The sequence below is a fragment of the Gambusia affinis genome, linkage group LG23, assembly GCF_019740435.1.
Source record: "Gambusia affinis linkage group LG23, SWU_Gaff_1.0, whole genome shotgun sequence".
In the NCBI taxonomy this organism is placed as follows: domain Eukaryota; kingdom Metazoa; phylum Chordata; class Actinopteri; order Cyprinodontiformes; family Poeciliidae; genus Gambusia; species Gambusia affinis.
In genome coordinates, this window is record NC_057890.1 from 11514661 (window position 1) to 11540626 (window position 25966).

Sequence of the window (25966 nt, forward strand, 5' to 3'; positions counted from 1 at the left end):
CATGAGTTTGTCCCGCCTGCAGTGCAACACTAAGGTGATGCATGCAGAGACAGATCTTAGGTCTGCATTGGTATGTGAGAGGGTAAGTGAAGTTCCTTGGCTGTTCAAGCCCTCCCAGTTCTCACTTCCATCTGCAGTAGTTGTAAACTATCCAGCCTTCAGCCATTCTCGCCTAGTCGGGCCAGATGGTCAAATCACATGGAAGCATTTTCTGGAATTCAAATGGTTTCACATTTATCTTTTTTATTTTATGCTGTACTCATATAGATTTACCACTGAAGTGATCTCTGGTGGAAGCTTATGAAGCCTATTGGCTTGATAAGATGCGTTGTGACTCTTTCAGGCTCAAGTAAATTTTTAAAAAGCGTTTTTTTATGTTGCTGAGTGAAAGCAGAGCTCTTTTTGATGGTTAGTCATTTACGCATGCTGGTGTAACGCTCACATCCACATGTTTGCAAGGTATGTGGGGATTAGCAACCAAATGTAAAACAGTCGGAGTTTTCTTGATCAGTTCAGAGTTTTAAAAGGAGTTTTTTCTTCTCGTTAATGGTAAGCTCATTCAGTGTGATTTTTAACAAGTCATTAGTGCTATGTGAGGTCTTGGTAAGTGTGCTGTACTGACTAAAGATTTAGTCTGATTAGATGCTGATTGCGTTTGCTTATGTCAATGTTATTCATTAAACTATTTTGTTGATAAATTAGCACGATGCTTGACCTGAATTTGTAAACTAAAGTAGAACAATACTCTTTAAAATAAATTTGTAACACAGAGAGATTTTTAGACATTGCTCATCCCAAGCATTTATAGTGTGCTGCGTTCATAGAAACATGCCTTGGCACCATTTTAGCCCAGAAAAAGAAATCCACAAATTTACAAGTGTAGGTACAATGTTTCATTCCTCAGTTTTTAATACCATTGCTGTCTGTTTTCTACTGCTTGTTGAAAAACATCATGGTCATGGCAATCAGAAAAAGGCATGACCATGACTGATGAATGAATGAATGGATAACACCCCTTTTTTTGTTTTTTTGTTTTTATTAGAAAAGCGTAGATCTGAATCCCATGGCCAACTTCCAGTCTTTAAATTTTTAAAGCTTTTACTTTATGCCATTGGTTTTCAAATGATTCTGGTTTCTGTATTTAATCCTTCCATATATTTCTCTGGCTATTCCACTGTAAGCAAACGGTAATTAAATTAAATTCGGTGGACTCTGAAATTAAATTAAAAAAAATTTTACGGCTGCCAATATCTCCAAATTCTGTAATTATATTTAAGAGAGGTTTTCCTTGCTTCCTAAAAGTTTGTTGTTGTTTGAACTTTTTTTATTGGCTATTACAGTAAAACTATATCTGGAAGTCATATTTTTAGGAAGCAACCAAAAAAAAAATCTATGAAAATCCTGACAGAAGTAGCTTCAGTGGCTGCTTGAGAGTTAAAACATCTGTAGTAATTACTTTGCTGAAATGTACGTCAAACTTAAATGTTTCAGATGATTACATATCATACAATGTATGGCTACCTGAATAAAATAAGATAAAAATAAAAAACTTTTAAAATAATTTTGTGCATTATAGGAGATGAACACTAACCCTCCTTTGACCCTGTAACGAAAAGCAAATTTAGATGATTGATGGATGGAAAGAATCTATCCAAGTCAACTTGGCTCAAAAGGATAACATAATTATCCCCTTATTCTAAAACTAGATGTTCCACCCTTGGCAACAACAACTGCTATAATTTGTGAAAATTGGCAATAAGTCTTTTACATAAGAGTGGGGAAATTTTGGCCCACTCTTCTTTGAAGCTACTTTTTTTTTTTAACCATGAAAAGTTTGTTTAAGGTAATGACATGGTAGTTTTTGAAATAGTCTACCCACCCATTTTGGTAGTCTTCCTAACGTGCTTTGGATCAATGTTCTGTTTTATAAATTAAGTCCACCAGAGTTAATGTTGCAAACTTTGTTTTTCTTGTAGAGAGCATAATTCATAATTGACAAGTCTTCCAGATTCTGAAAATTATTCCAGCTCACCACATTATCACATATATTGCCCAAATGATGTCCTGTTTTTTCATGGTATTAGTTAAATGCACGGTTTAAAGTCATGCTTTTGAATTTTCAGTCCACAGACTTCTCTCACAAAAGTCTTGAATCATGATCCTTTTGTGGAGGCCATTTTTACCAAATCATTTCTGATTGATAAATCATGAACACTGACATTAACTGAAACAGATTACAGTCAGTGGTTTAGATGTTCTGTGTTTATTTGTGACCTCTTGCAAGTTTCTCTTAGACAACTTAAAATCTGTTTGATGTTTTGTACTCCCCGGCCTCAGGGAGTAGCATGTAAAACTGTTTGCAGGTAAATGATTGAGGCCAGCAAGAGCTCAAGACCCTAAACTGCACATTATAAATGTCTAGAAATTCTACAAGTTTTGTTTAGAACCTCTACATTAAATATATAAATATCTGTGGAGAAGACTGTATCAGAATTGAAGAAAAATAATCTTGAATTGGACTTTTGCATGATAATTATAAGACATTTACAAATGTAAAAAAAATCTCTGGGGATGTTTAATCTTGGAGGGTCCTTAATTACTTTGTCACTCCCTGTTCATCTTGTGTACTTTCAGATAGGAGCGTGGAGGCGTTGTAATTGATTGTGAAGTGGAGTTTGGGAAGAGCTGGAAAGGAGAAGCAGGTGACTGAAGGAGGAAACGAGGAGAAGACGAGCATGGCGCACTCATCTTGGATCTTTCTGTTGTGCTTTTCACTCACTCATCAAAGGGCGGCAGCCCAAGCTGAAGGTATGGGATGACATTTAAATGCCTGATCGGAACTCCAAGACACAATTTACTAAATCAGATATTTCTGCTTTTTATAATTTTGAAGAGTTCAAAGCGTTTTCCAGAAATTTGCATTTTAAATTACCCCTTTTTATGTTCTTATGCTATAACTATATTATACCAGATTATTTAGCAATTGGATAGATGACTGTTTTGTGGATTTTTTTGGTAAGATAGATGTGTCGGGTACTTATGCCAACGAATGCTATTCTTCTCAATGAGCACAGCTTGCGAGTGCCCTTTCATTACATCTCCTCATGTGATTGGTTCAAGGTGTATACACTAAACCAACTGCAGTTTCTTTCCAGACTAAACATCTGCTAGCTGCCTGTGCAGTATACATCTTCTTTCTGCATGCTTGTCAAATACATCCTCAGGGGTGGGCACTCCTGGTCCTCGAGGGCCAGTGTCCTGCAACTTGTAGATGCATTTCTACTTCAACACACCTGAGTCAAATAATGAGGTCATTAGCAGGACTCTGGAGAACCCGACTGCACTTAGGAGGTGATTCAGCTGTTGGATTCAGGTGTGTTGGACCAGAGAGACATTTAAGAGTTGCAGGACACCGGCCCTCGAGGACCAGAAGTGCCCAGCCCTGCACTAGATACAGACAGTTAGCCTCAAGTGCTATTGGATGTTATTAAAAGGTCAGTTGGCAAATCGTAAGTTTGGTAATATGATTTGTAGAAAGTGTTGAGGAATGCATGACGTATCTGCAAAAACATTGGTATCTGCCAATATTAGTCATTTATTAACATACCTTGTTGGTTCGATGAATACAACTGGGCTGATATTAACAACTGATATTCATTTCCATCTTGTTGCTTTTTGTTTCTGGAGAGAGAGGGCAGAATGTTTGTCATGTGGTATTTGTTTGCTCACATGATTGTGATACAGTGCAAGATGGTTGGTAGTGTAACTGAAGCAGAAAAGCAGTGATAAATTCAGCAGAGTGTTTGTTTTTATCAAGGTGTCGAAGGGTAGTGAAACGTATAAAACATAAACAATATCAGTAAATATCGGTTATTGGCAATTGCAGCAATATTTATGCCAAATATCAATATCGACCCAAATATTTGTACATCTCTAAAAGTGATGCATAAAGAATTATGGGAAGATATTAATAACTCAGATGTAAACGATGCTCCTTCACATGTAATAGTTCCGAAACGCTAAATTGTCATTCTTCTCAGGGATATGTATAAATCTGAAACACACAGAAATGGGTACTATTTTACTCTATACAGCTGGAGAAAACTCTGGTAGCTCCTGGACATTGATTACATTCTCAGATAGGGTCAGGTTGGCCTGGGTGGCTTTTTTCACTTTAATTAAAGAAAGTATCATCTGACAGCTGCATTTTGTAGTTCCTTTGGTTTTCTATGTCAGGTATTTTCACTGCCAAGTGTGACAAAAAATCAAAAACAGTAGAAACCTGTATGGAAAAAGCACTTTTTCATGCCACTGCAAAAGTTGTTATAAATGACACATGCAGGGCTGTTTTTTATTCAAAGTTTTACTTTTGCATGAAGCTTGGCTGTAACAGGGAAAGGAGGACAGAAACAGGACAGTAAATAACAATGTCGCATAACGATAATAAACGGATTGTATCAAAAGTATGCAAGGAGCATTTGAACACAGTGTCATGACACTGAAAGTAGCATTAGAAAGTTGTTTTCTGTTTATCCATCTGACATTTGCGCTTTTTATTGTTTAGTGCTTTCATCCTGTGGACAAAATTTTGACTTCTCTTGTCAATTTCTGTTTCTGTTTACATTAAAGCTTGTGTATTTATACTGATCTTGTTGGCTTTTAAGTTTTTAAGATGTTTTCACTTTAAAAATTCAAATAACTTCTTTTGCATTTGTTGGTGCTGAATGCAGTAGTGCATAATTAAAGGTTTGGGGTTTTTTTTTTTTTTTTTTGTTCTAATGCAATAGTGTTCTGCAGTATATATGCTGAAGGCACTGAGCTACCTCTGAGGCTGAAATCAATGCTGGTCCAACACAATGGTGTTACAACCTTTGAAATATTCGCACAGATAACCTTCAATGAAAAACATTTGTAATCTCTCAGCTTGTGTTGTGTCCTCATCCTTGGCATGTCGATCTTGCCTGCCAGCCCAGACAGACAAACTTCTGGATAATTGATCTTGTTTTCCACCCCAGTCTGAGTTTTTCTGACAAACACAAGCCCCCAGCTGCTTCTGTGCTCGGGGCATCCGCCACGTTTTATGTGCTTCTGCAAAAAATCAGAGTGTAAAGTGTATCCAAGTGAATAGATTAGCTGCTTAGGTATGCAAAACGTGGCTGACTTGTCTGTATGAGACTCAACTCGAAGGATAAAATGGATGCGCATTGTTGTAGTTTTTGAAATTTAATCAATGGTTTTTAACCCATTAGTGATAAATGTACTGTTGCTGAATATAAACCAAAGCCAAAATGTGCGCAAAGATGTTGGCTCAGCATGAGAGAAGCCACAAAAATTGGATTCCTTGTGATATTTGCTGCCTTGATGAGATGTATAGGTGTGAAAGGGAGAATATAATGTTGGATCGGCATGGTGCGGAGACATATGTCAGCCCCTGTGGATCCTGGGACAGCAGCCAAAGCAAGAAGGCGAGATAATAGAAGGGAGCAATCTCGGTAATCAAATAGAGGACAGGAGAGAATCACTTATCACTTACAGAACAATCAGCGAAGCCCATCTTTTATTTGCCAGCCTAATCAATGCTGTCGTCACTTTGGTTTATTGCATATGTAATGCCAGAATATTGACTCGGAGGGTGTTTGCAGACACAGCAGATTGTGTGTGTGGGAGTATGTGTGTGTGGGTGTGGGTGTACTGATGTCCAGAATGCTCTTCTCGCATTGAAAAACATCTAAATGTCTCCAAACTCTGCATGTTAAATGCATTTGTTAAGCAAGGGAACTGACCCTGATTTTGGGTGTGTTTACCTTATTATTCTAAGCGTCCCTCATTGCTATACTAAACTTTTATTGCTGGAGTGCTCAGAATATTGATAGTCTCTTTGGCTCACTTGTGTCTCATTAAAAATTCATGGGGATTTGTGTGTTGGTCTGGCTGCACGACAGGAGCAAACGAGAAGGAAAGTATCTAAGACGGTGGAACAAGACTGCCCTCTGGTGGTCAGCCTAGGAATCCATGTCTCAAGCCATTGAAACAGATTTGCTTCTTTTTTCAAGCTACTTTGTTTTATCTGTATAGCCAAATGATAAAGCAGGCCTTTCTTTATTTTTAGACAAAATTTTTAAAAGACAAATTTGCCTATTTTTCATAGACATTGTTAATTACACCCATTAACCTTTTCCATATTTTGTCACAACTTCAGCCTATTTTATTGGGATTTTTATGTCATAGACTAACAATACATGGTGTATAATTGTGATGAGGAAGGAAAAAATCTATCTTTTTTGGTGTGCCTCTACCAATTTTGCACATTAAGATAATACGTCTGTATAGCACATAAACATGATTGGTTAAATGGTGGCTAGCTTTCGGAAAAGCAGGATTGATTGAAATGTTCAAAGCTTTGGATATTGTCTGAGACCATATTACTGGTTTGCACCTTTCCACATCTTTGCTGGTCATGTTTTTATAATTTTACCCTCTACTTTGCAGTTATGTTCTACTCTCATAAGAGCGCAAGAAAATATTTGGGGTTCCAGCATAACACAATGCTTATAAGCTCAAGGGATGAGAAAGCTTTTGCAAGGCACTATATCTCTGTTAAATTAACCTATTTTGTTCTCTCTCTCTTTTTTTTTTTTTTTTAGCTTGCAGGACGGTGGTGCAGGCAGACATCGTGTTCCTGCTGGATGAGTCATGGAGTGTGGGTCAGACCAGCTTTTTCAGAGTCAAAGACTTCATCTCAGCCATCATGTCCTCCTTTCTTGACAACGCAGTGGGAGCTGAGGGGGTTCGCTTTGGAGTCACTCTCTTTGGGGATGTTCCGAGGTAGTCAAGCATGAACTTCTGACACCATGTCAAAGACTTGTTTTTCCTCTCAGTTGAGAAGTCATCTAAACAAGTTTTACACACACAGAAACCTGTACCTCTCTCCTGTTCCATCATTTCTACATGACCCAGTTTTGCTTCATGCCTTTGCTCTACAGGATGCTGGTTGCTTTGACAGACTACAGTTCACTTGAGGAGGTGCTCAGAACTGTTGGAAACCTCCCCTACGGTGGAGGATCGAGGAGGACAGGCAGTGCTCTCCGGTTCCTTGTAGATTCTGTGTTCAGCCCTGCCATCAGCCGAGATTCTACCCCCAAGGTACTGCATTTCGTATGTTGAGATTAATCATGGGCAGCTGCACTTGTCTGGTTTTTTTAAATTGTTTTATGCTTCTAACGTGCAAGTTTGACTACGAGTTGGAAGATACCATTCAAGATACCAATCCATGCTGCAAATACATGCATGCACTGTGCCCCGCATGACAGGAAATGACTCGCCAGGAGTCTGTATTTGTACTCCACAGGACACCGTGGCATAAACAAACAAAGTGGTCTACCATTTCACACTGCCGTGAATTTGATTAAAGCGTCCCGCTGTATGCTTGAAATAAAAATTGTTCGCGTGTCTGCGGCTGACAGCAGATTTTCATCTGTTCGCATTGTCTTCTGTTTGGAGAAAGGGGAAAAAAAAGAGGAAATTTATAGATTTTCCGGCACAGATTCTGCATGCTCAATCAGGCTGTCAATAATGAACGACTTTCCAAATGGTTGTGAATGTGAAACAGTCCGCAAATCCGTTGGTCATTGACAAAGATTAAACTAACTGAGCGTCCCTGTAATAAGATAATACATCAGCACAGATTTACTTTCATTAAGCAGACACTCTAAAGCATTATTAGCTTTTCTTGAAGCCAAGATATTTCAAGTGTAGTCTTGTTCATATCATTCCACTTAATATTTATTTATTCGTGTCTGCAGTTCTGGAATGCATTGCTCCAAAAAAGGTTTTGCTTTGTTATGCTGCAACAGATTTTCTGGCACTGAGAAAACTGCAAGTAATTTCAACCCACATCCATATTTTTCCCTCAAAGTTATCAAAAAAGACTTCAGAACTTTTGCTATCTTTGTAACGCATAACAGATTAACCTCTTACACACACATTTTTCAAGTGTGTGTGTAAAAAAAGAACAAAGGAGGAGGATGAATTATTAAATTCTTCAGTCTCATCATTTGCTAAACGGCAGCTACATTCTCACACCAACCTGCCAGGCTCATCTTCCTCACTCTCTCAGGAATAAAGTTGGAAAATGTTGCAAATTCCTCTTCATCCATTTAGATAATTTGTCTGTAATTGAGAAGTAAACCATGTCAACGCCTATGGAGGATTTGAGGAGAATAATTGATTTTCAATGGAGGCTTCTTATTTAGAAAATTTGTTCGGAGGGCAGATTTAGTGAATTAGTCATCCCAGCAAATAGGCAAAACAAAAATAAATTGAGTATACAAGTTCAGGGCAGATACACAGCTAATAAATCTGGATCACACTGAAATTTTTATGCTTATTATTGGCTTTATATTTCCCATTAGCTGTCTCTAAATGCTTTTCTAAAATGACATTATTAGCATCTGAATTAGCATGAAAATGGCTTAAATTTAAGGCGTGAATAAATATTCATAAACTTGTTAATACATTGCTACGTATGTAATTTCCTGCCTCTCTGTAACACAGATTGCTGTTTTGATCACAACCGGACGCTCAGATGACCAGGTTGACCTTGGAGCCAAGGCGGTTGCAGACAGTGGGATTACACTCTTTGCAGTAGGTGAGTGTGAAAGTAGGTATTGAAAATTCCTTCAACATCCTCACTGCAGCAACCAACTTTAGATTTCATCTGTGCTCTGCTGGTCTATCAGATATGTCTTGTGGTTAGACATTCATCTCCTATGCATTTGAATTTGTATGAATGCGTTGCGTTTCTTATTTAGAGTGTGTATGTGCGTATTTACTCGTACCACATAAACATAATCTCACTTGTGATGCATTTGTTAAAATGCATTTCCTGATACTCAACTTGGCCCTATGCTTTCTTTCCCTCATCCTTACCTTTTTTTGTCCTGCACACTGCCATAACCAAACAAACTTAATTCTGAGGCGACAGTGGTGTGGTAATTACTGCTCATTAGCGGATGGTGTGCTAATAGCAGCTATTTTTCATTAGGAGATTCAGTGTGCTTCATCTGCACCTCTGACACAAGAGTTCTCTGCTCCTGTTCATCAACGCTGCATTAAAGCTCTGCAGCTGTGATGTCCACAAGTACTTAATTAGAAGACTAGCATAAAAAAGCTATTTCATTCACATTAATAATGCATATATTTTAAAGTTTTTCAGGAGGTACTTTCACAAACTTAAACCCACAACATTTATGCCTTGAAATTGGTGCTATAGAGTATAGAATTAGTTCTTTGTGTGAATTTGTGGATTATTTAAGGAGCTAATATGGATCATTCAACATACAATTCCCCTAGTAGTATGTTGTTTTTCTTTCCAGTGTCAAACTACTGAAATCAAATATCTGCTCATAATTCTCTGTTTCTCCCCGCCCCCTTTTTTTCCATTTTTCTCTTTAATATTAAGGCGTGAGTGGAGCCGATGTGTCCGAGTTGAGGAGGATTGTGTCTGAGCCCTTCGGGGAGCATCTTTTGGAGTGTGCAGACTTCTCTCTCCTGGAAACTCTCCTTCCCAAACTGTCCCGGAGGTTATGTTTCAGTGCTTCTGAACCTCCACGACCTGTAAAACCCATCCAGCCAAGTAAGCTTGTTCCACAAATACTATCAGTGCTTTTACTTTCATATGACTATAGTGAGCTGCAAAGGAAGTTGTAACCTCTGGACCTTGTTTCAAATGTTTGTTTAGAGTTTTATTTGAAACGTAATCAATTGCAAATTTATTGACGGAATCTGACTTGATGTTGTGTTTTTATTGTTGATTCTATGTTGCATTGTATTTTTGTGTTTGATTTGATGTAAAGCACTTTGAAATGCCTTGCTGCTGAAATGTGCTATACAAATAAAGTTTGATTGATTGATTGATTGATTCTTTCTTCCAAAATTATTGGAAGAAGAAAAATTCATATTTGTGAAAAATCTTTGAGAATCACAACCTAAGTCAATACTCGGAAGTCTTTTGAGGCATATCTGTAACAGCTGTGTGCATTTAGATGCTCTAGTTTAACAAATAGTTCTGGCTCTGTCATATTTGATGGAGGCCATCTGTGAACATTAATTACAGCATTTCGACACAGACTGGGACAGATTTGAGTTGGACTATTTACACATGAATTTGCGTCGATGTAAACCACGACTTTCTTGCTGTGGTCATGTGTTAGGATGAACCTCTTCTCTACTTTTTATCTTTAATTTTTTGGAACCTTCAACTTTTTTAGGCTGGCAAACTTCAATCTGTTTGTGTGCCAAGCATATTTTGCTCTTTCAGTCATCTGAGTGACTGTATTTCTACAAAACGTCAGGTGAGCAGCACGTGGTTGGTCCCAGAGACTTACAGGTGAGTGAGTTGGCCCACAGCTCCCTCAGGCTGACGTGGAGCCAGGCTACGGGGGATGTCACTGGATACCGTCTCCTGGTCACACCTCTCAGCTCCAGGGGACAACTCCTGCTCAACCAGCAGAGGCAGGTGAGAGATGGTCAGGATGCTGGTGTACACCTCCCATTTCTGCCTTTCCTTCTTTCCTTCATTGTCCTATCCCTTCCTTTCATTCTCTCTTCCTTCATTACATCTATCTTTTTTCTTCCTTTCTTCTTTCCCTCCTCACTTACTTATTATGTTTTCAGACTTATTATAATAAGGATAATAATCTGTATCCTTATCAAATTTTTATGTTTTAAAATATGAAAGAGAATTGAAAATGTAGTGAAGTTCGGGAACCTCAAATAAAAAATGTGTTGTAATCTTTATTGATGACGTGAGTAAAGATTACAGTAATGATAACAAACATGCATGTATGAATATTTAATGAACGTGGATCCCAGAAATAGAGCAGCTAATCTTGTCAAATTAACAATATGTGATCAATAGAATTAGGAAGATGCCAGCAAATCCTGAAATCGCCTGAAGTTTAATTAAAAAAATACAATCATAATGAATTATGTTTATAGACATTTCTCTAATTGAACTGCCTCTGGATAATTGGTGCATCTTTTTCTTTAGATGTCTTTCCACGTCATCTCATGTTGCTTTGCTCTTTCTGAAACATAATTCTTTGATTCATTTTTCACTGATCATCCCTGTTATGTAACAGCTGGATCTGAAGGCAGATGTGAGCACTGCTGTAGTGACAGAGCTCAGTCCGAAGACGGAGTATTCCCTCACCCTCTACGCCGCCTACCCAAACCTCATCGGCAACTCTGAAACAATCACAGTAAAAACAAGTGAGGGTTGTACTTCAGCATATATTTATCCATTTAAGGCCTTTATTGTTTTTATTATTACTTTGCTGTACTGCTGTTCTCTAAGAAATGCACTTCTGTCTTCAGCTTCGTTGCCTAAAGTATCAAACTTCCGCATTATCGAGGAGGGCTTATTCTCTCTACGCCTTGGCTGGACTCCTCCTCTGGGAAAGCTCAATGGATTCAAGATCTTTATACCTAGGTGTAAGTTGACCGGCAGTATGATTGGCTTTACAGATTGCATAGCGACAATGCTTTTACAACAGTGCCTTGCAAATATCCCTAATTGGAATAGATTTTACTTCTGAGCACATGAGTAAAATAGATTTATGTTTTTGGATGCAACTTGCCAAAAGCTGAAAATATTAAATGGGAATAAATACTTTTGGAAGACACTGTAGAAATGGTATCGCTGAGATAATTTTGTCACATTTTTCTGATGCTCTCCAGCCAACAGACCCGGATTAGCATATGAGCAGCTGCTTCCTGGAGACATCTCTTCTCATGTGATTGACGGCCTGGAAGAAGATAAAAAGTATACGGTCAATATCTACGCTGTTTACCCCGAGGGACCCAGTGAACCAGTGTCATTAGTTGGAAAAACATGTAGGTGTCTCATATTGAAATAAAATGTTTATTCAAACAGGAAAAAAAGAATTCAGTATCATCATGTTTTGGGGAAAGCATATTTATTACTTGATTGACCTTCATAATAATCAGCTTTAAAAAAGAGAATGGCTAGGAGAAAGTAAGTTCATACATTTATTAGAAGAAAGTAAACACTATTATGTAGTACCTCAACATTTCCACAGTAGGGGGGTATTGTTCTAAAAACAATCTGCCAGTAGGAATGTAGCCTGCATGAGATCTCAGCCTCTGTATACAAAAGTGCATTAAAAGAGTTTGAATAATTTTTTTTGCATGAATTTTGATTAGCAATTTCATTAAATGATCTTTCAAGGTTTTAGGTTTTTTTAAATAATATTTTAGGATAATTAAGACTTAAGAATAAAATATTGCATTAACCTTTGAAAATGGTTTTTGTATGTCTTTGAAATGTCATTTACAGTAAAATTAGTAGCAGTCAAGCAGTTCCTGGTCCAGAATGCCACTACAGATACCGTCCAAGCAAGGTGGGAGTCAGTCAAGGGGGCAACAGGATACCGTCTGACATGGGCATCCCCAGGTGCTCTACCCTCTCTGTGTTTTTAGAGAACACTGGTATACCGTGTGCTGTGTCGCTCCTAATAATGTGTTCTTCATTCTGGAACGCTCTTCTTCTCCTATCGTCTTGCAGATGGTCACATAGAGAACATCAACCTTGGGGAGAACTTCAACTTCTACATGATCCAAGGCCTTCACTCAGGCTCTGAGTACATCGTCACAATCAACCCCATCTTTGGGGACACTGAGGGACCCGTCACCACCAACAAAGTCAAAACATGTAAAATAGCTATGTTAGATGTTACTAAATTTAGGTTTACACAACTCCGCAATCACTAGTTTGCATTTCTGTATGTGGCTGACAAGCATATTCTATATCTAGTTGTTCTTGTATTTATTTTTTTGTTTCCTTCTTTCAGTGGAAAGCAGTGCTGTTCAAACTCTGAAGACTTCCGCTGTAAGCACTAGTTCAGCTGTTGTGTCTTGGAACAGCGTCCCAGGGGCCACAGGATACAGGCTGGCATGGGGACCCACCCCAGGTACTACCTATGTTTTGTGCCTTAAATTTAATAGTGTGTTTCCAAACTTTATCATACAACCCCTGAGTATTCTTTACTAGAAAAACCACAAGGTTAAATATTTCCTTACATTGTTTCTATATTGATACAATGGCAACATAAAAAAAAAACAATACATACACCTAAATGAACACTTAGGCCAGTGCTGCCATCCAGAAGCTTGTTGGGAAATTTTACATTTTTTAGGGAAAAAAAGGAAATTATTGCACTCCCCAAGTGGGAGGGAAAGAAGTCACGTGGGGATATTGCACTTGAAGAAAAAAACTAAAATATTTATTTTATTTTTAGAATTTGCTGGTCGCGATCGTCCAAGGCAATTGGCTTTGAACAGCAGCACCACAGAATACAAGCTGAAGAACGTGGCTCACGACACAGAATACGTCCTGACTCTATATGTGCTTTTTGGGTCTGCCGTCGGGCCTGGCATCTCTGCAACGTTTAAAACTTGTGAGTACTTCTGCTGCATTTCTCTGGTCCCCATGTTGCAAAACTGATCTAAAGACAAGCAGGCTTGGCACGCTACACATCACAAGTTACAGCTATGGATGCTGTCGGAGAGTTTTCTCACAGTATGCAAAATATGGCGGTGAAAGTGTTTGTAATAAATTAGTTTTGGAACACTGTTTGACTGGCATGGCCATAATTTATTGATTGATTGATTGATTGTAGACCTGTTCAGATTCTTGGATGACCAATCCATGCCAAAAGGATGATCTACTGCTGCTAAAGGGCTCCTCCATGCAGCAATGTGTGGAACCAGATTTGTTGGCACCACAATAACAAACCCCTGTGATCTCATCTTGGATGTTTTTTATGCTCAGAGCAGTCAGGATATTCATGCTCCATCACGTCTTTATTGGGAACGCACTGTGATCTTAAAGCACCACAGAGAACCCCCCTCAAGACCTTGTTGATCTCATTCAGATTCTGGCGGATTTTTAATAGTTTGGCATTTTCCCCAGTGTAAAATAAGGAGGGCTTATAAATAAACATGGCAACATTACCTAGAAACTCTACATTAAATTATACTAATTATTTCCTTACAAATATCTCCATGCATATTTTGATAATAGTGCCCACACATGGCAATCCTAAAGCAAATCTGCTTTTTGTTCAGTTACCTGATGAATAGAACAAACTTGATCTTTCTCAAAAAAGTAAAGCGGGGGAAACGGAAGATAGTCAGTGTGATCATTTTCATAGTCCATGGATGTGTTTGGATTATTTTGGTTTGGTATTTTTTGTTTATTTTGATGCTTCATTCACAATTCGTGTTCAAATTCTTAACTCTTATGTCCTTTGCATGTTTCATTAGATTCTCAAGTGGGTGGTATTGTTTAGTTTATTTACTGAGATGTGTTGTTTTCTACCGGTGCTACCTGAGTTGAGTCAATCTGTACTAGTCAAAGGTCTTGGATGCTTTTCCCTCACAGCTGCAGTTTGTTCAGTTAATTGGACTCACCTGCTTCTCATAACATTGATTACATTCTTTACACAGTTTCCTTCCCTATTGCAATCCCATGGTTCCTGGTTCTTTTATTTGGTTTTTGTGGGGGTTCCGTCTACAACCCTTCTCTGTAATTGGAGGGTTCCTTATTACTGGTTTGCGTCCAACAACCTGTCATAAAAGTCTAAAAATTACATTTTGTTTTCATTAACTGCTATGAATTGCTATGATACTCGTCAAAACTGCTGGACTAATCTTGGTGAAATAAATAAAATATGATAATTCATAAATACCATTAAATTAGTTTAAAAATGTTTTTTTGTTCTCAATGTGTAAATGGTTACTCTTCTACTTTCTCAGCTCCTTTAGGTTATGTGTCCAACTTTAAGGTGACATCTTACACTAGTACCTCCATAGCTGTGGAGTGGAGTCCTATTGTTGGAGCCACAGAGTACAAACTTTCTTGGTACACAGGTAAGTCACCAGGAGACTCTGAACCCATCCAATCACTGAACAGATGCTGGGAACAGATAAATGTGTGGATGTACCAAAACTTCCTCCAACTGAACAAAAACAAAACTGAAGTTATTATTTTTTGGAACTAAAGAGGAACGATTTAGAGTTGATGCAGAGCTTCAGTTATTATAACTAAAAACCAGCGATCAGGCACAAAACCTGGGAGTAGTGATGGACTCTGACCTGAAAATCCAGAGCCACATAAAGACAGTTACAAAGTCGGCCTTCTATCACCTGAAGAACATTTCCAGGATTAAAGGACTAATGTCTCAGCCAGATCTAGAGAAACTCATTCATGCGTTTATCTTTAGTCGCATTGATTATTGTAACGGCGTCTTCACAGGTCTGTCCAACAAATCAATCAAACAGCTGCAGCTGATCCAGAATGCTGCTGCTCGTGTTCTTACTAAAACCAGGAAGATAGAGCACATAACACCAGTTTTAAAGTCTCTCCACTGGCTCCCTGTAGCTCAAAGAATAGACTTTAAAATACTGTTGTTAGTTTATAAATCACTGAATGGTTTAGCACCACAATACATTAAACATCTGCTGCTGTTGTATCAACCTTCCAGACCTCTCAGGTTCTGGTTCTGGTCTGCTCTGCGTCCCCAGAACCAGAACCAAACAAGGAGAAGCGGCATTTAGCATCTATGCACCAAAAATCTGGAACAAACTTCCAGAAAACTGTAAAACATCTGAAACACTGACTTCCTTTAAATCTCAACAAAAAACCCACTTGTTTAGAGTTGGATTTGAAACATAATCAATTACAAATTTAATAATGGAACTTGACTTAATGTTGTGTTTTGATTGTTGATTCTATGTTGCATTGTGTTTCTGTGTTTGATATGAAGTAAAGCACTTTGAAATGCCTTGCTGCTGAAATGTGCTATACAAATAAAATTTGATTGATTGAGAGTCATTTAACCTTAAATTTGTATTTGGTGTACTACTCTGCCTATTTTTTTACAAACTGAATTTTTTACAAAATTTCCCTCATACAATTATCTCTGTCAATGTTTGCAGATGACGGCAAACCACAGTTCCAGTATCTAGACCGAAGTGTCCTGTCCCACCAGATCAAGGATCTTATCCCACAGTCCACTTACACAATAACTATCCGTGCAGTGTACGGCAACTCGGAGGGACCAGATATCTCCTTGTCTCAACTAACGTGTATGAAAGAAAAGCTGATTTTAGATTAATTCTGAAATTAACTTTCTTCTGACCTGTGAAGTTGTGCATTCACATAAATTCTGTAATTTACACTCTAAATCCTTATATTTTTGGAAATATTTTCCTTGTCACACTAACTTTTATATCAATGAACAAGAAAGTAGTTTCAAATTATTATTTTAATTAAGACTAAAAGCTATTTAAACCAATCTGGCCCTGTGTGGAAAAAGTACTTCCCTCCTGTGACTACAGCAAATCTGTAAGATGGCAGGTTAAGGGCAATTTGATAAAATGAGTTCAAACTTGGACATCTGTTTTCAGCTGCAGTCTCGGAGTCGGAGCCAATTCAGTCAGTGAGGGAGCTAAAAGTTGTGGACATTAGTGTAAATTCTTTCACCTTGTCTTGGAAGAAAACACCAGGAGTTTCAGGTTACAAAATCTACTGGAGTCCCTTTCTTGGTGAGAACTTGCTTAAAAGAAAAGTCAATTTATCTACTAATTATTAGACTATGCAAAATCACCTAACTTGCAAAAGTTATCATAGCATAAAATTAATATTCATTTTGTAATGGAGTCATTTTGTGCATCTGTTTTGGTTACAAAAAGAAAGAAACAGTTAAATGTTAACATTCTTGTATCCTGTGAATCATCATAGTTTCAACTGTGTAAGTGTTCACAGCAGTGTTGTTCCGCACTTCCATATCCTGCATGCGTGATTCTAATTATTTTTTGCTCTAGGGGGTAAGGAGAAATCCCAAGTGGTACCTGCTGCTTCCACAACCTTCACCATGGATAACCTTCAGGAGAGCTCAGCTTATAAGATCCAGGTTTCCCCCATGGTTGGTGGAAGAGAGGGAAGTCCTGTCCTGGTCACTGCACGAACATGTGAGTTCTCAATTCCCATTACACAGAGCTGAAATCTGTTGACTAATGTGTCCACACATCTTTACAATGCACTGTGCAGATTTTAAATTAGGAGGAAATTGTATCAGAAGGCAAAACCTTTGAAGAGGCATCTCTTTAACAGTCAGACTTTAATTATTTTATTATTTAACTTGTGAGAATTTGTTTTTGTAATTTTGTGATCTAGTGGATCTTCCAAAAGTGGAGGGGTTTGCTGCCCTGAACACAACTGAGAGCAGCGCAGTTCTGAACTGGACTCGTGTAGCAGGAGTCTCTGGGTATCTTCTCTCTTGGAGGCATATTTCAGGTCAGTATGTTGATGACAAATCTTTGTTTGTGGATCATTTAATTTCCGCACATTTCAGTAAAACCCAAGGTTAAATTTTCTTGATAAGTGATTAAAATTCCTTGTAAAAATTATCTCAATTAGAAATCTTTGAAATTATTTGATTGGCATAGCACCATATTATGACACACTGCTATTAGTTTCTTGAAGAATAAATGTCACTAATTTGTTCTTCCTGTTTTTAGTGTTGGAAACAAAAACAGAAACCCTGGGTCCTGCCTTCTCATCCTATAAGATCAGTGACCTGCAGTATGGTAGGACATACATTTTCTCCATCAGACCATTGTATGGCGAAGTGGAGGGGCCTATAAGCACCATATATCAGAGAATATGTAAGAATTTACACAAATAATTTGAACAAGCAATCTGTTTGAATTGTATGTGCAATTGAAATATAAACCTTGGTTTTGTTCTGTTGTCTTCACTCCTATCATTATGCACAGTTTATTTAGAAACCCACAAAAACATTATTGTTGAGTCGATAGATTAAGGAATAAAATTGTAGCTTCATTACATTTATATATGATATACAAAACATAATTTTGACTTAACACTGCAGAATTTCATATCTTAAAAGAATAGAGACCATATTGTTTAATATAAAAAAATTTTTTGTTAGAAATAACAAGGTTCTTTGTGATTGTTTGAAACTCAAGAATGCAACAATCAGAATTTATTAGGCAAATTTGTGTACAGAATAAGGACTTCGGGTTCAAGCCCTCACAGCATACAGGTGTAAAGTACAAATGTAAAAACTGGAAGGGAAATAAACTAAAGGATAATGATGATCGAGTGAGAAATGGGACAAATGTTCGTGAGACCGATATCAGAGGCTGGTAGACGGCTACGAGAAGCATCTCACTGAAGTCATTACAGCCAATAGCTGCTAGGGTGACTTAAGTAAAACTGAGTATAGTATTTAAATGCAATCAAAAAACTTGTTTTTTATGAATAAACAATAAATATATGTACTAGTAGATGATGTAATTTGTAAGATTAATGTAAAAAAATCTTAATATGTTTTATTTTAAATTTTACCAAAGTGTTTTGCAGATACTTCTTTAGTTTGGCTCACCTTATAACTAAAAATTATGGTTTTATGAATTTCAGTAGGGCAGGATGATCCTGTGAAACCAGTCCAATTTGTTGGTGCAACTGTGACCCCGAAATCCCCTCGTGTCACAGCTGGCCCCAACACTGTCTTCATCGTCAACCCAACTATTGCTCAACCAGCCACCAGGGACACTGAGCCCCCCACGGCTGCACCAACAGCTCACTCCATAACTACTAAAAACCCTCCACTCCAGCCCAGAGTCACTAAGGCCAAGGAGGCTGCAGTCACTTCTCTGAAAGTATCCACAAGCTCCACAAAGTCAACAGCTCCACCACATCCAGGTATTTCAGAAATGCAGCTCACGGCCTGTTTAATATGTGAATATCAAACATCTATGTGTTAGGCATGTCTTCTCTGTTTCATCAGTATGTGGGAAGACCAAAGCAGACATAGTCTTCTTGGTGGATGAGTCGTCAAGCATTGGCGTTAACAACTTTGCCAAGATGAAAGACTTCATTTTCCGAGTGACCACTTACTTCCCTGTTATCGGCGCACGCGGCACACAGGTCTGTCACTCAGTGAAATCGGACTTGTTCTCTCTTTTGTTGGCTTGATGAGGTGCTGAAAATTAGCCCCAGAAGTGAACCGTCATCACTTTGGCTGCAAGTATTTTTGTACAAATTCAAAGCTGGTTTTAATGCTGCAGATGCTGTTTTATATTACTGATAACTGTAGTTCACAAAACACACTTCTTGTTCAAGGTAGGATTAAATAACTGTAACATGGTGTGAAGTTTTTTAATAATTGGACATAATCTGACAGAAAAATTGGTAAAGTAAAGGTGCTCAGCTACTTGGCTTTGTACTTAAGATGACTGAGAATATTAGCAGAAGGAAGAAAGCACAACCAAAATGGAGCAACTAAACATCTCTCGCGATTATCCATTCAGCAGTCTTACATTAGATCAAAAAGCCAATATGCTGATTATGAGCACTTTTCTCCTTTGTCATCTTCTAGGTTGCTGTGGTTCATTACAGCGATGAGCCTCGTATTGAGTTCCATCTAAGTGACTTCAAAGACAGAAACTCTGTGCTCAGGGCTATCAGAGGGCTGCGCTACAGAGGTGGCAACACCAAAACAGGTTAGCTGAACCGACTAAAAGGTGAACCGTGCTTTTCTCTGTCTTCCACATCATCAAATGCCGGGTAAATCTTTTAAAAGTGATTTGTCTATTGGTGTCACAACCTCAAGGATGCACCATACTGATGCAAAGGGAAAAAGAAAAAAACAATCTCCTTTACTGCTATGAAGTTGATGCTCTTAAAATTGTTTTTCTGACACAAGCCAAAAAAAATTGACTTTAAAAAGCAAAGTAAAATGACTTAAAAATGAACACTGTTTATAGAAACTAAAGAAGATCAACATGTTGGAATTAGAAGTTATCTGAATACTACTTTAGGATATTTGTGTTTTCAGGAAAAGGCATCGGCTATGTTCTGCAGGAACTGTTCAAGGAGTCTTTGGGGATGAGACAAGATGTGGCCCATGTTCTGGTTCTGATCACAGATGGCAGGGCCCAGGATGATGTGACACCACCTTCCAGGATTGGACGTGCTTTAGGTGAGTTTTGGAAACCTCTGAATCCCTGAAAAACTTAATAATACAGGGCCTTTTAAATGTGCTCTTGCTTATTTCGCACATTTTGTCTGTTCTGAGAGCTTAGATATTGACAACCTTTCGTATCCAAAGAACCATTCTAACTAATACTTGATTGGAGCTGATAAAAACCTGTGTGAACCTTTTGAAAATAATTTACCTTTCCAAGTTTTATAATGCCCAACTTTTTAAAATTTAATCTGATTAGATTTAATTTGTAGTTTTAGCTCTCAGAAAAAAACTAAAAAACAAAATTTTCTACTCTTGCTGACATTCTGTTGTGGAGTTTCTACTAATTAAAATGAAACAAAATAGTACGGTAGTTGATTTATATATTTATGAGAGACTAAAACTAGGTACTACATAATTGTGCTCTCTTTTGTTCCTACGGCAATATCTCTTTTAATGCAATACAAGGTAGGGGGACTTGTACCTGATTGAGTCTTTGTAGCAACTGTCGTTCAATCATGAAATACACTGCTGTACTCTTCTCATTATGTATTGATTTGTATTTCATGTCCTTTTGGTATGTTGTTTTTTTATTTTTTAATCTTTGATACTTTGTCTTTTAGTATTTTATATTTGCTATAACATCAATTGCCCATTTGGGATACAAATAAATCTGAATCTGTGAAATGGAAGGATTTCAAAATTAGGTGTACATTTGTGTTAGAGCCCCTTATGTCAGTGTAGACCAAATACAGGCCATCTTCTTCCACACATGTGCTGCACACAATATATGATATCTGGTAAAAATGTAAATCTAACCGTTAATTGTTTATTTTATCTGTGGATTCCTTATTCCAACTTAGCCGTAAAGGTCCAATTTGTGGAATGCGCAACTAATAGTTGATAGATAAAAGCTCTGATTTAAGCTGATGAAGGTAAAAGTCTATGACTTGGTAAGTTTGCAGTTGTGTGAAACTCTTTGTGCCTCTGGATGATTGAACGGTACTCCTTAAACTGCTGAAAACTATTTCACATCAAATTACTGCACTGAATGAGTTCATCTTAATATGAAATTATATTGGTTGAAGAAAATATGTTGGCATATTAATACACTTTAAATTATAGAAGTCAAAAAGTTAACTGTCTTGAAATAGAGAAATTATTTCTCAATTTCATTTAAACACTTTGGTGAATGCTGAATTATTGCAGGTTCATTGCTGTATACAATATTGAATATTTCAAACTATTTCTCTGTAGGGGTTAGCATATTAGCAGTTGGAGTTTCCAATGCAGACATCGAGGAACTCAATAAAATTGCAGCTCCCAGCAGCTATAAAAATATCTTCTACTCGCCAACCTTTGATGACTTCCCCTCCATAGAGAGAGAATTTATCCAAAGCATCTGCAGTGAGGAGCTTCTCTCTGAATTCAAACTACAGGATGAGGTAAGAAAAGGAAAGACTGCCTCAATAGTTTTCTTCTTACTTCTCATACTACAATGAGTGGAATGAGTTCATATTTCCTGCACACACAAAAGAAAAACAATGCCAATCGAACCATTGCAGTTATCTTGTGGTTCTGATGCGGTTTTATTGTATGTAGAAGTCTTTCAGAGCACACAGGAATGTGCAATTTCGATTTGTGTAAAGATGGCAGTTATTCAAGTGGAAAAGGAGACATTCAGTGCATCTTCAAACTCACAAACAATAGCTCTGCAGGAGCAAATACGTCACCGTTCTTGACTTCATTTTGACGTCAGAGCAGTGGATAGAGGAGATGAATGCAGAGAGAGATACGATGTCAAAGGCAAGCCTTCTATGCCATTAAGCTCCATTGGAGAGTTAACATTGTGTTCTTTCCTTGTCATTTCGTGCTCAGTTTGCTCAGTTGGACACTCCGACTGAACACCCAGAGGAGCTGAATAAGCCTTTAGGTCCTTGCGCCTCACAGTGTGTCAAGGTGTGTACCGCTCAACAAATTGAACAAGTAATTCTTCTCCTATTGTGTTTTGGTTTGCTGCTCATAATCATCGTAATTGTATGCTTCAACAGGGCCAGAAAGGGGAAAAGGTGTGTTAACTCTCTCACAGTAGCATTTTAGATTATTTAAATTGGTGTTTTAGCAATCTTTTTTCTTCATTTTAGGGAAACGGTTTTGGTCTTGGTGGTTTGGTATGTTTACTCTTTATATTTGATAATTTATTCTCATAGTTTAATAGTTTAATTTTGGATTTCAGACTTTTTTTCATCATGATGTTACTTTATAAAATATAATTTTGTAGCAATTTAGGCAAAGCCCTGGACAGTTTGATCCTTTTATATCATCCAAAGGAGAAAGAGGAGAGAAGGTAAGAACCAACATGCATTTTAATATCTCTGCCCCTCTGTGCCAGCAGAACAATGTAAATCCCACATTACTGATCCCAATATACATACAGTATTCAAGTCTGGAGCACATCAACAGTGATGCACATATTTTTAAAAGTTGTGATGAGACAAAATCCCTTTCATTTGAGAGTGAGGACTAATTGTTTTCCTATGTGGGACCTCTAGGAACACCTGTGCCACGCTCCACTTGGAAGTAGGAATTCTGACCGGGAAAGTGTATCATGCTAACTTCTTCAGCGGTTGTCACAAATACTTTGGGCATTTGTATCTTGGCATCAGATATGCTGAATTTGCTTGTACCGCACATGCATATCATCAAATTCTTTCCAAAAATGTGACCTTATCATGGAAATCAGGGTTAATGTCCAAGCAGAACGAACAGGAAGTCCCCAGATGCGTTTTAGCCCAGTCTTTGTAAAACTACAGTCAATTCTAAACACTGCCCTCTGGTGACCAAAATGTGCAACAACAGAAATCAATGTACTGAACATATTTAAATGTACAAAACCACAATTTGTGCAACAACCTTCAAAATGAGCAAATTTATCATCTTTTCTGCCTTTTTGATTAAAAAAAAAACATATAAACATCATATTAAGAAAATTATTTCAATGTGTTATTTCTTAACAATGCTGAGGAAGTTATGCATTTGTGTAAAGATTCAAGCTCTCAATTTATAGGGACCTCCAGGAACAGATGGTATCCCTGGCTTGCCAGGGCGACCAGGACGAACGGGACCTCCTGGTTCAGCTGGTCAGCGGGTAACTAAATTCAGAAATAAATAAATCCCACTGTTACAAGTCAGATTCTGAAAAAAATCATGGCTTTTTTTTTGTTTGTTTTTCTTTTTCAGGGCATTCCAGGTGTCCCAGGGGAAATGGTGAGATCAAGAAAAGTTTTTGAAATAACTTTATGAACTTGAATTAGTTTGATAAAATATAATTTTTCTCTAAATGCAACAAAAATCGTATCTTGCACCTGCTGCTTCCCTTTTCTTTAATGTGCCAAGAAGGCCTACCAAAATGCTGTTGCAGATATGGGCTATATATAAAACATAAAATAATGGCACACAAGGCACACACACAAAACTAATGTTGCAAAGAACAATAGAAAAACGCTTCCATCTCTGAATGCGTAACGTTTCTAGAGACATACTTTACAGCTGTCAATGTAGCAAAAGGTGCTTCTGCAAAAGGGATTGAATGTAAACATACCCTCACTTGTCAGATTTTTGTTTGAAACACAAATTGCCCACTATTGGTCTGCTACAGAAAATCGGATGAAAATATCTAGAAGTTTGTGCTTGTACCATAACTGACAAATTTAAAGGGATATGAAAACCACAAATTATTAATCTTAGTGGAAAGTCTGGAGACAATGGAGTAAAGAAAACACACATTATAAAATGTGTGTTTTGTCTAATCGGTCAAATTAATTTTGTATTTTATCTCTTCATGCCGTCTCATCTCTGTCCCTCGGCAGGGTCCTCCAGGTGTCCCTGGTTCAAAAGGACAAAGGGGAGAGAGAGTAAGTCAGATGTTGGGCTATATGCTCCCGACTGAGTTCACCACAATTTTTCCTATTTCCTGAATTAATGTCTGCAACGACTTGTCCAAAAATATGAATGTTGTGCAAAAATTCACCTTTTACTTTTGTTGCATCAAAGGGAGAGCCTGGCTATGTTATAGCTGGTACAGATTCAAATTTTGTGCCTGGAAGAAAAGGAGAACCTGGATCTTCAGTAAGTTTTAAAGAAAGTGTTTGGTGTTGAGTGATGCTGAGCAGTACAAACCTAATTTCCTGGAGTTGCTCAGGGCCCGCAGGGACCACCTGGGGTACCGGGAGCGAATGGATCACCTGGCCTCCCCGGCCAGCCAGGCCCGCCAGGATCACCAGGAATATCTGTGAAGGTAGATATTCACCATTTCTCTTTGTTTTATCCTTGCCCACTGATGTGTTGCATAACAAACTGAATAATTTGGGAGGAATGTATATATTTTTGGTACGTTGGTCCAGCTGTGCTACTTTTATTTTTGTGCTTTGTAGGGAGATCCTGGAGCTACGGGAGCCAAGGTAAGTATGAAGCCTCTCTTGTATTTCTTTGTGTTAAATGACTTGTTGGTTTTTTGGCTTTAATTTTACTTTAACACAATTCTTGCACTTAAGCCTATTTTTATAACCGCAGCTTCACTTTCTTTGTTATATAATATGCTGGGTTTCTTCATAAATTTTTGAAAGGGTTTACGAGGGAAGCAAGGCTTGAAAGGAGACAAAGGAGAGCCGGGAAAAGATGTAAGTTCATAATTGTTACATTTATAAATAGTGGGAAAAGACATTGTCCAGGAAAGAAGGGCTAATATTTAAAGTTAGTGGGAATAAAATATTGAAATACTCCTTTTTTAAAAATGTTTTTCTTTCACTGTTACATTATGCAAACTCCTGCAGGGTATTGCTGGTCTCCCTGGTCCCATTGGCATCGATGGCATACCAGGATTGCCAGGTCAAAAAGGAGAAAAGGTAAAACATCCTTTATACCTGGGGATGAATACATCTTGGACTTATAGACTTAATTTACTCTGGATGCATCTCCTGCAGGGTAAAGACGGACTCGGTATACAAGGAATCCAAGGTCCTCAAGGAGATAAAGGAGAGAAGGTACATAAGTAGAGCATCAATGTTGCTGTGTTGATTTTAGCACGATTTCAAAAGTAATGAGAAAAGAAACAATGGAAATGCATATTGGTTGTCGTGCTATGATCACAAACACAAAAGAATGAAGGCTGTTGGTACTTAAAAATAGGTGGTTTGGTCAGATAAGACGGACAAACATTTAGTCAAACTTTTCATGTGGCCTGTTAGAAAACAAAAATGGTGCAAAGATCCCACTCTGTATGCTCCAACCTTGAACAATGATGAAAGGCTATTTGCTTCTACTGAGCAAAAGAGTTTTTTCACTGTCCTAACAGGAGAGGTGTCTAATGATGCCAAATGTACTTTGGACAATAACAATTTTTCTGAATGTTTTTTATTTTACAGGGAAATATTGGCTTAACAGGAGCAGAAGGACCAAAGGTACAAAACACTGATCTTCATCATGAAAAATGTCATATTTATAATTTAAAAAAGACAAAACAACTTGTATATGTTTTACCCTTCTAGGGTGACCGTGGAGATCAGGGCATCCAGGGACTGGGTGGACTCCGGGTTTGTAGTTAATTTCTACGTTCAGTTGATTTTATGCAGCAACCTTTGCTTGTCTTTACCCTGCAGAGAATACGAATTAATTGTGCTAGCTTGGAATGAGTTATAATCAGCGATTTTTTTTTTTTTTTTTTTTTTTTTTAAATGAGGCTAAGACTCTTTGATGAAAAGATTCACTTGGTGTGACTCATTTTTTTCTCTCAGGGGAAAAAGGGATTGAAAGGAGAAAAAGGGGACAAGGTGAGTTTGTCTCGTTCAGTAATGTATTCTCCCCTCATTAGATTGAAAACTCTTTATGCT

The 25966-nt window shown here is 37.8% G+C and overlaps 1 protein-coding gene across 1 annotated transcript in view; it reads left to right on the forward strand.

Annotated features, from left to right (window-relative positions):
- Positions 1-25966, forward strand: part of col7a1l (collagen type VII alpha 1-like) — a 48793-nt gene that overhangs the window by 19625 nt on the left and 3202 nt on the right. The window contains exons 4-43 of the mRNA XM_044109146.1: positions 2635-2808; positions 6645-6825; positions 6984-7143; positions 8554-8647; positions 9461-9634; positions 10353-10516; positions 11142-11271; positions 11377-11493; positions 11740-11895; positions 12359-12475; positions 12587-12733; positions 12873-12992; positions 13320-13478; positions 14839-14952; positions 16021-16170; positions 16492-16629; positions 16909-17055; positions 17261-17380; positions 17605-17751; positions 18605-18814; positions 18900-19039; positions 19491-19614; positions 19950-20093; positions 21336-21523; positions 21957-22037; positions 22130-22147; positions 22223-22249; positions 22360-22425; positions 23146-23226; positions 23319-23345; positions 23948-23992; positions 24132-24206; positions 24280-24375; positions 24512-24538; positions 24704-24757; positions 24911-24982; positions 25061-25120; positions 25502-25537; positions 25625-25669; positions 25871-25906. Of these exons, the coding sequence (XP_043965081.1) occupies positions 2736-2808; positions 6645-6825; positions 6984-7143; positions 8554-8647; positions 9461-9634; positions 10353-10516; positions 11142-11271; positions 11377-11493; positions 11740-11895; positions 12359-12475; positions 12587-12733; positions 12873-12992; positions 13320-13478; positions 14839-14952; positions 16021-16170; positions 16492-16629; positions 16909-17055; positions 17261-17380; positions 17605-17751; positions 18605-18814; positions 18900-19039; positions 19491-19614; positions 19950-20093; positions 21336-21523; positions 21957-22037; positions 22130-22147; positions 22223-22249; positions 22360-22425; positions 23146-23226; positions 23319-23345; positions 23948-23992; positions 24132-24206; positions 24280-24375; positions 24512-24538; positions 24704-24757; positions 24911-24982; positions 25061-25120; positions 25502-25537; positions 25625-25669; positions 25871-25906 (4260 nt within the window). The 5' untranslated portion in view covers positions 2635-2735. The remainder of the gene's footprint in view (positions 1-2634; positions 2809-6644; positions 6826-6983; positions 7144-8553; positions 8648-9460; positions 9635-10352; positions 10517-11141; positions 11272-11376; positions 11494-11739; positions 11896-12358; positions 12476-12586; positions 12734-12872; positions 12993-13319; positions 13479-14838; positions 14953-16020; positions 16171-16491; positions 16630-16908; positions 17056-17260; positions 17381-17604; positions 17752-18604; positions 18815-18899; positions 19040-19490; positions 19615-19949; positions 20094-21335; positions 21524-21956; positions 22038-22129; positions 22148-22222; positions 22250-22359; positions 22426-23145; positions 23227-23318; positions 23346-23947; positions 23993-24131; positions 24207-24279; positions 24376-24511; positions 24539-24703; positions 24758-24910; positions 24983-25060; positions 25121-25501; positions 25538-25624; positions 25670-25870; positions 25907-25966) is intronic.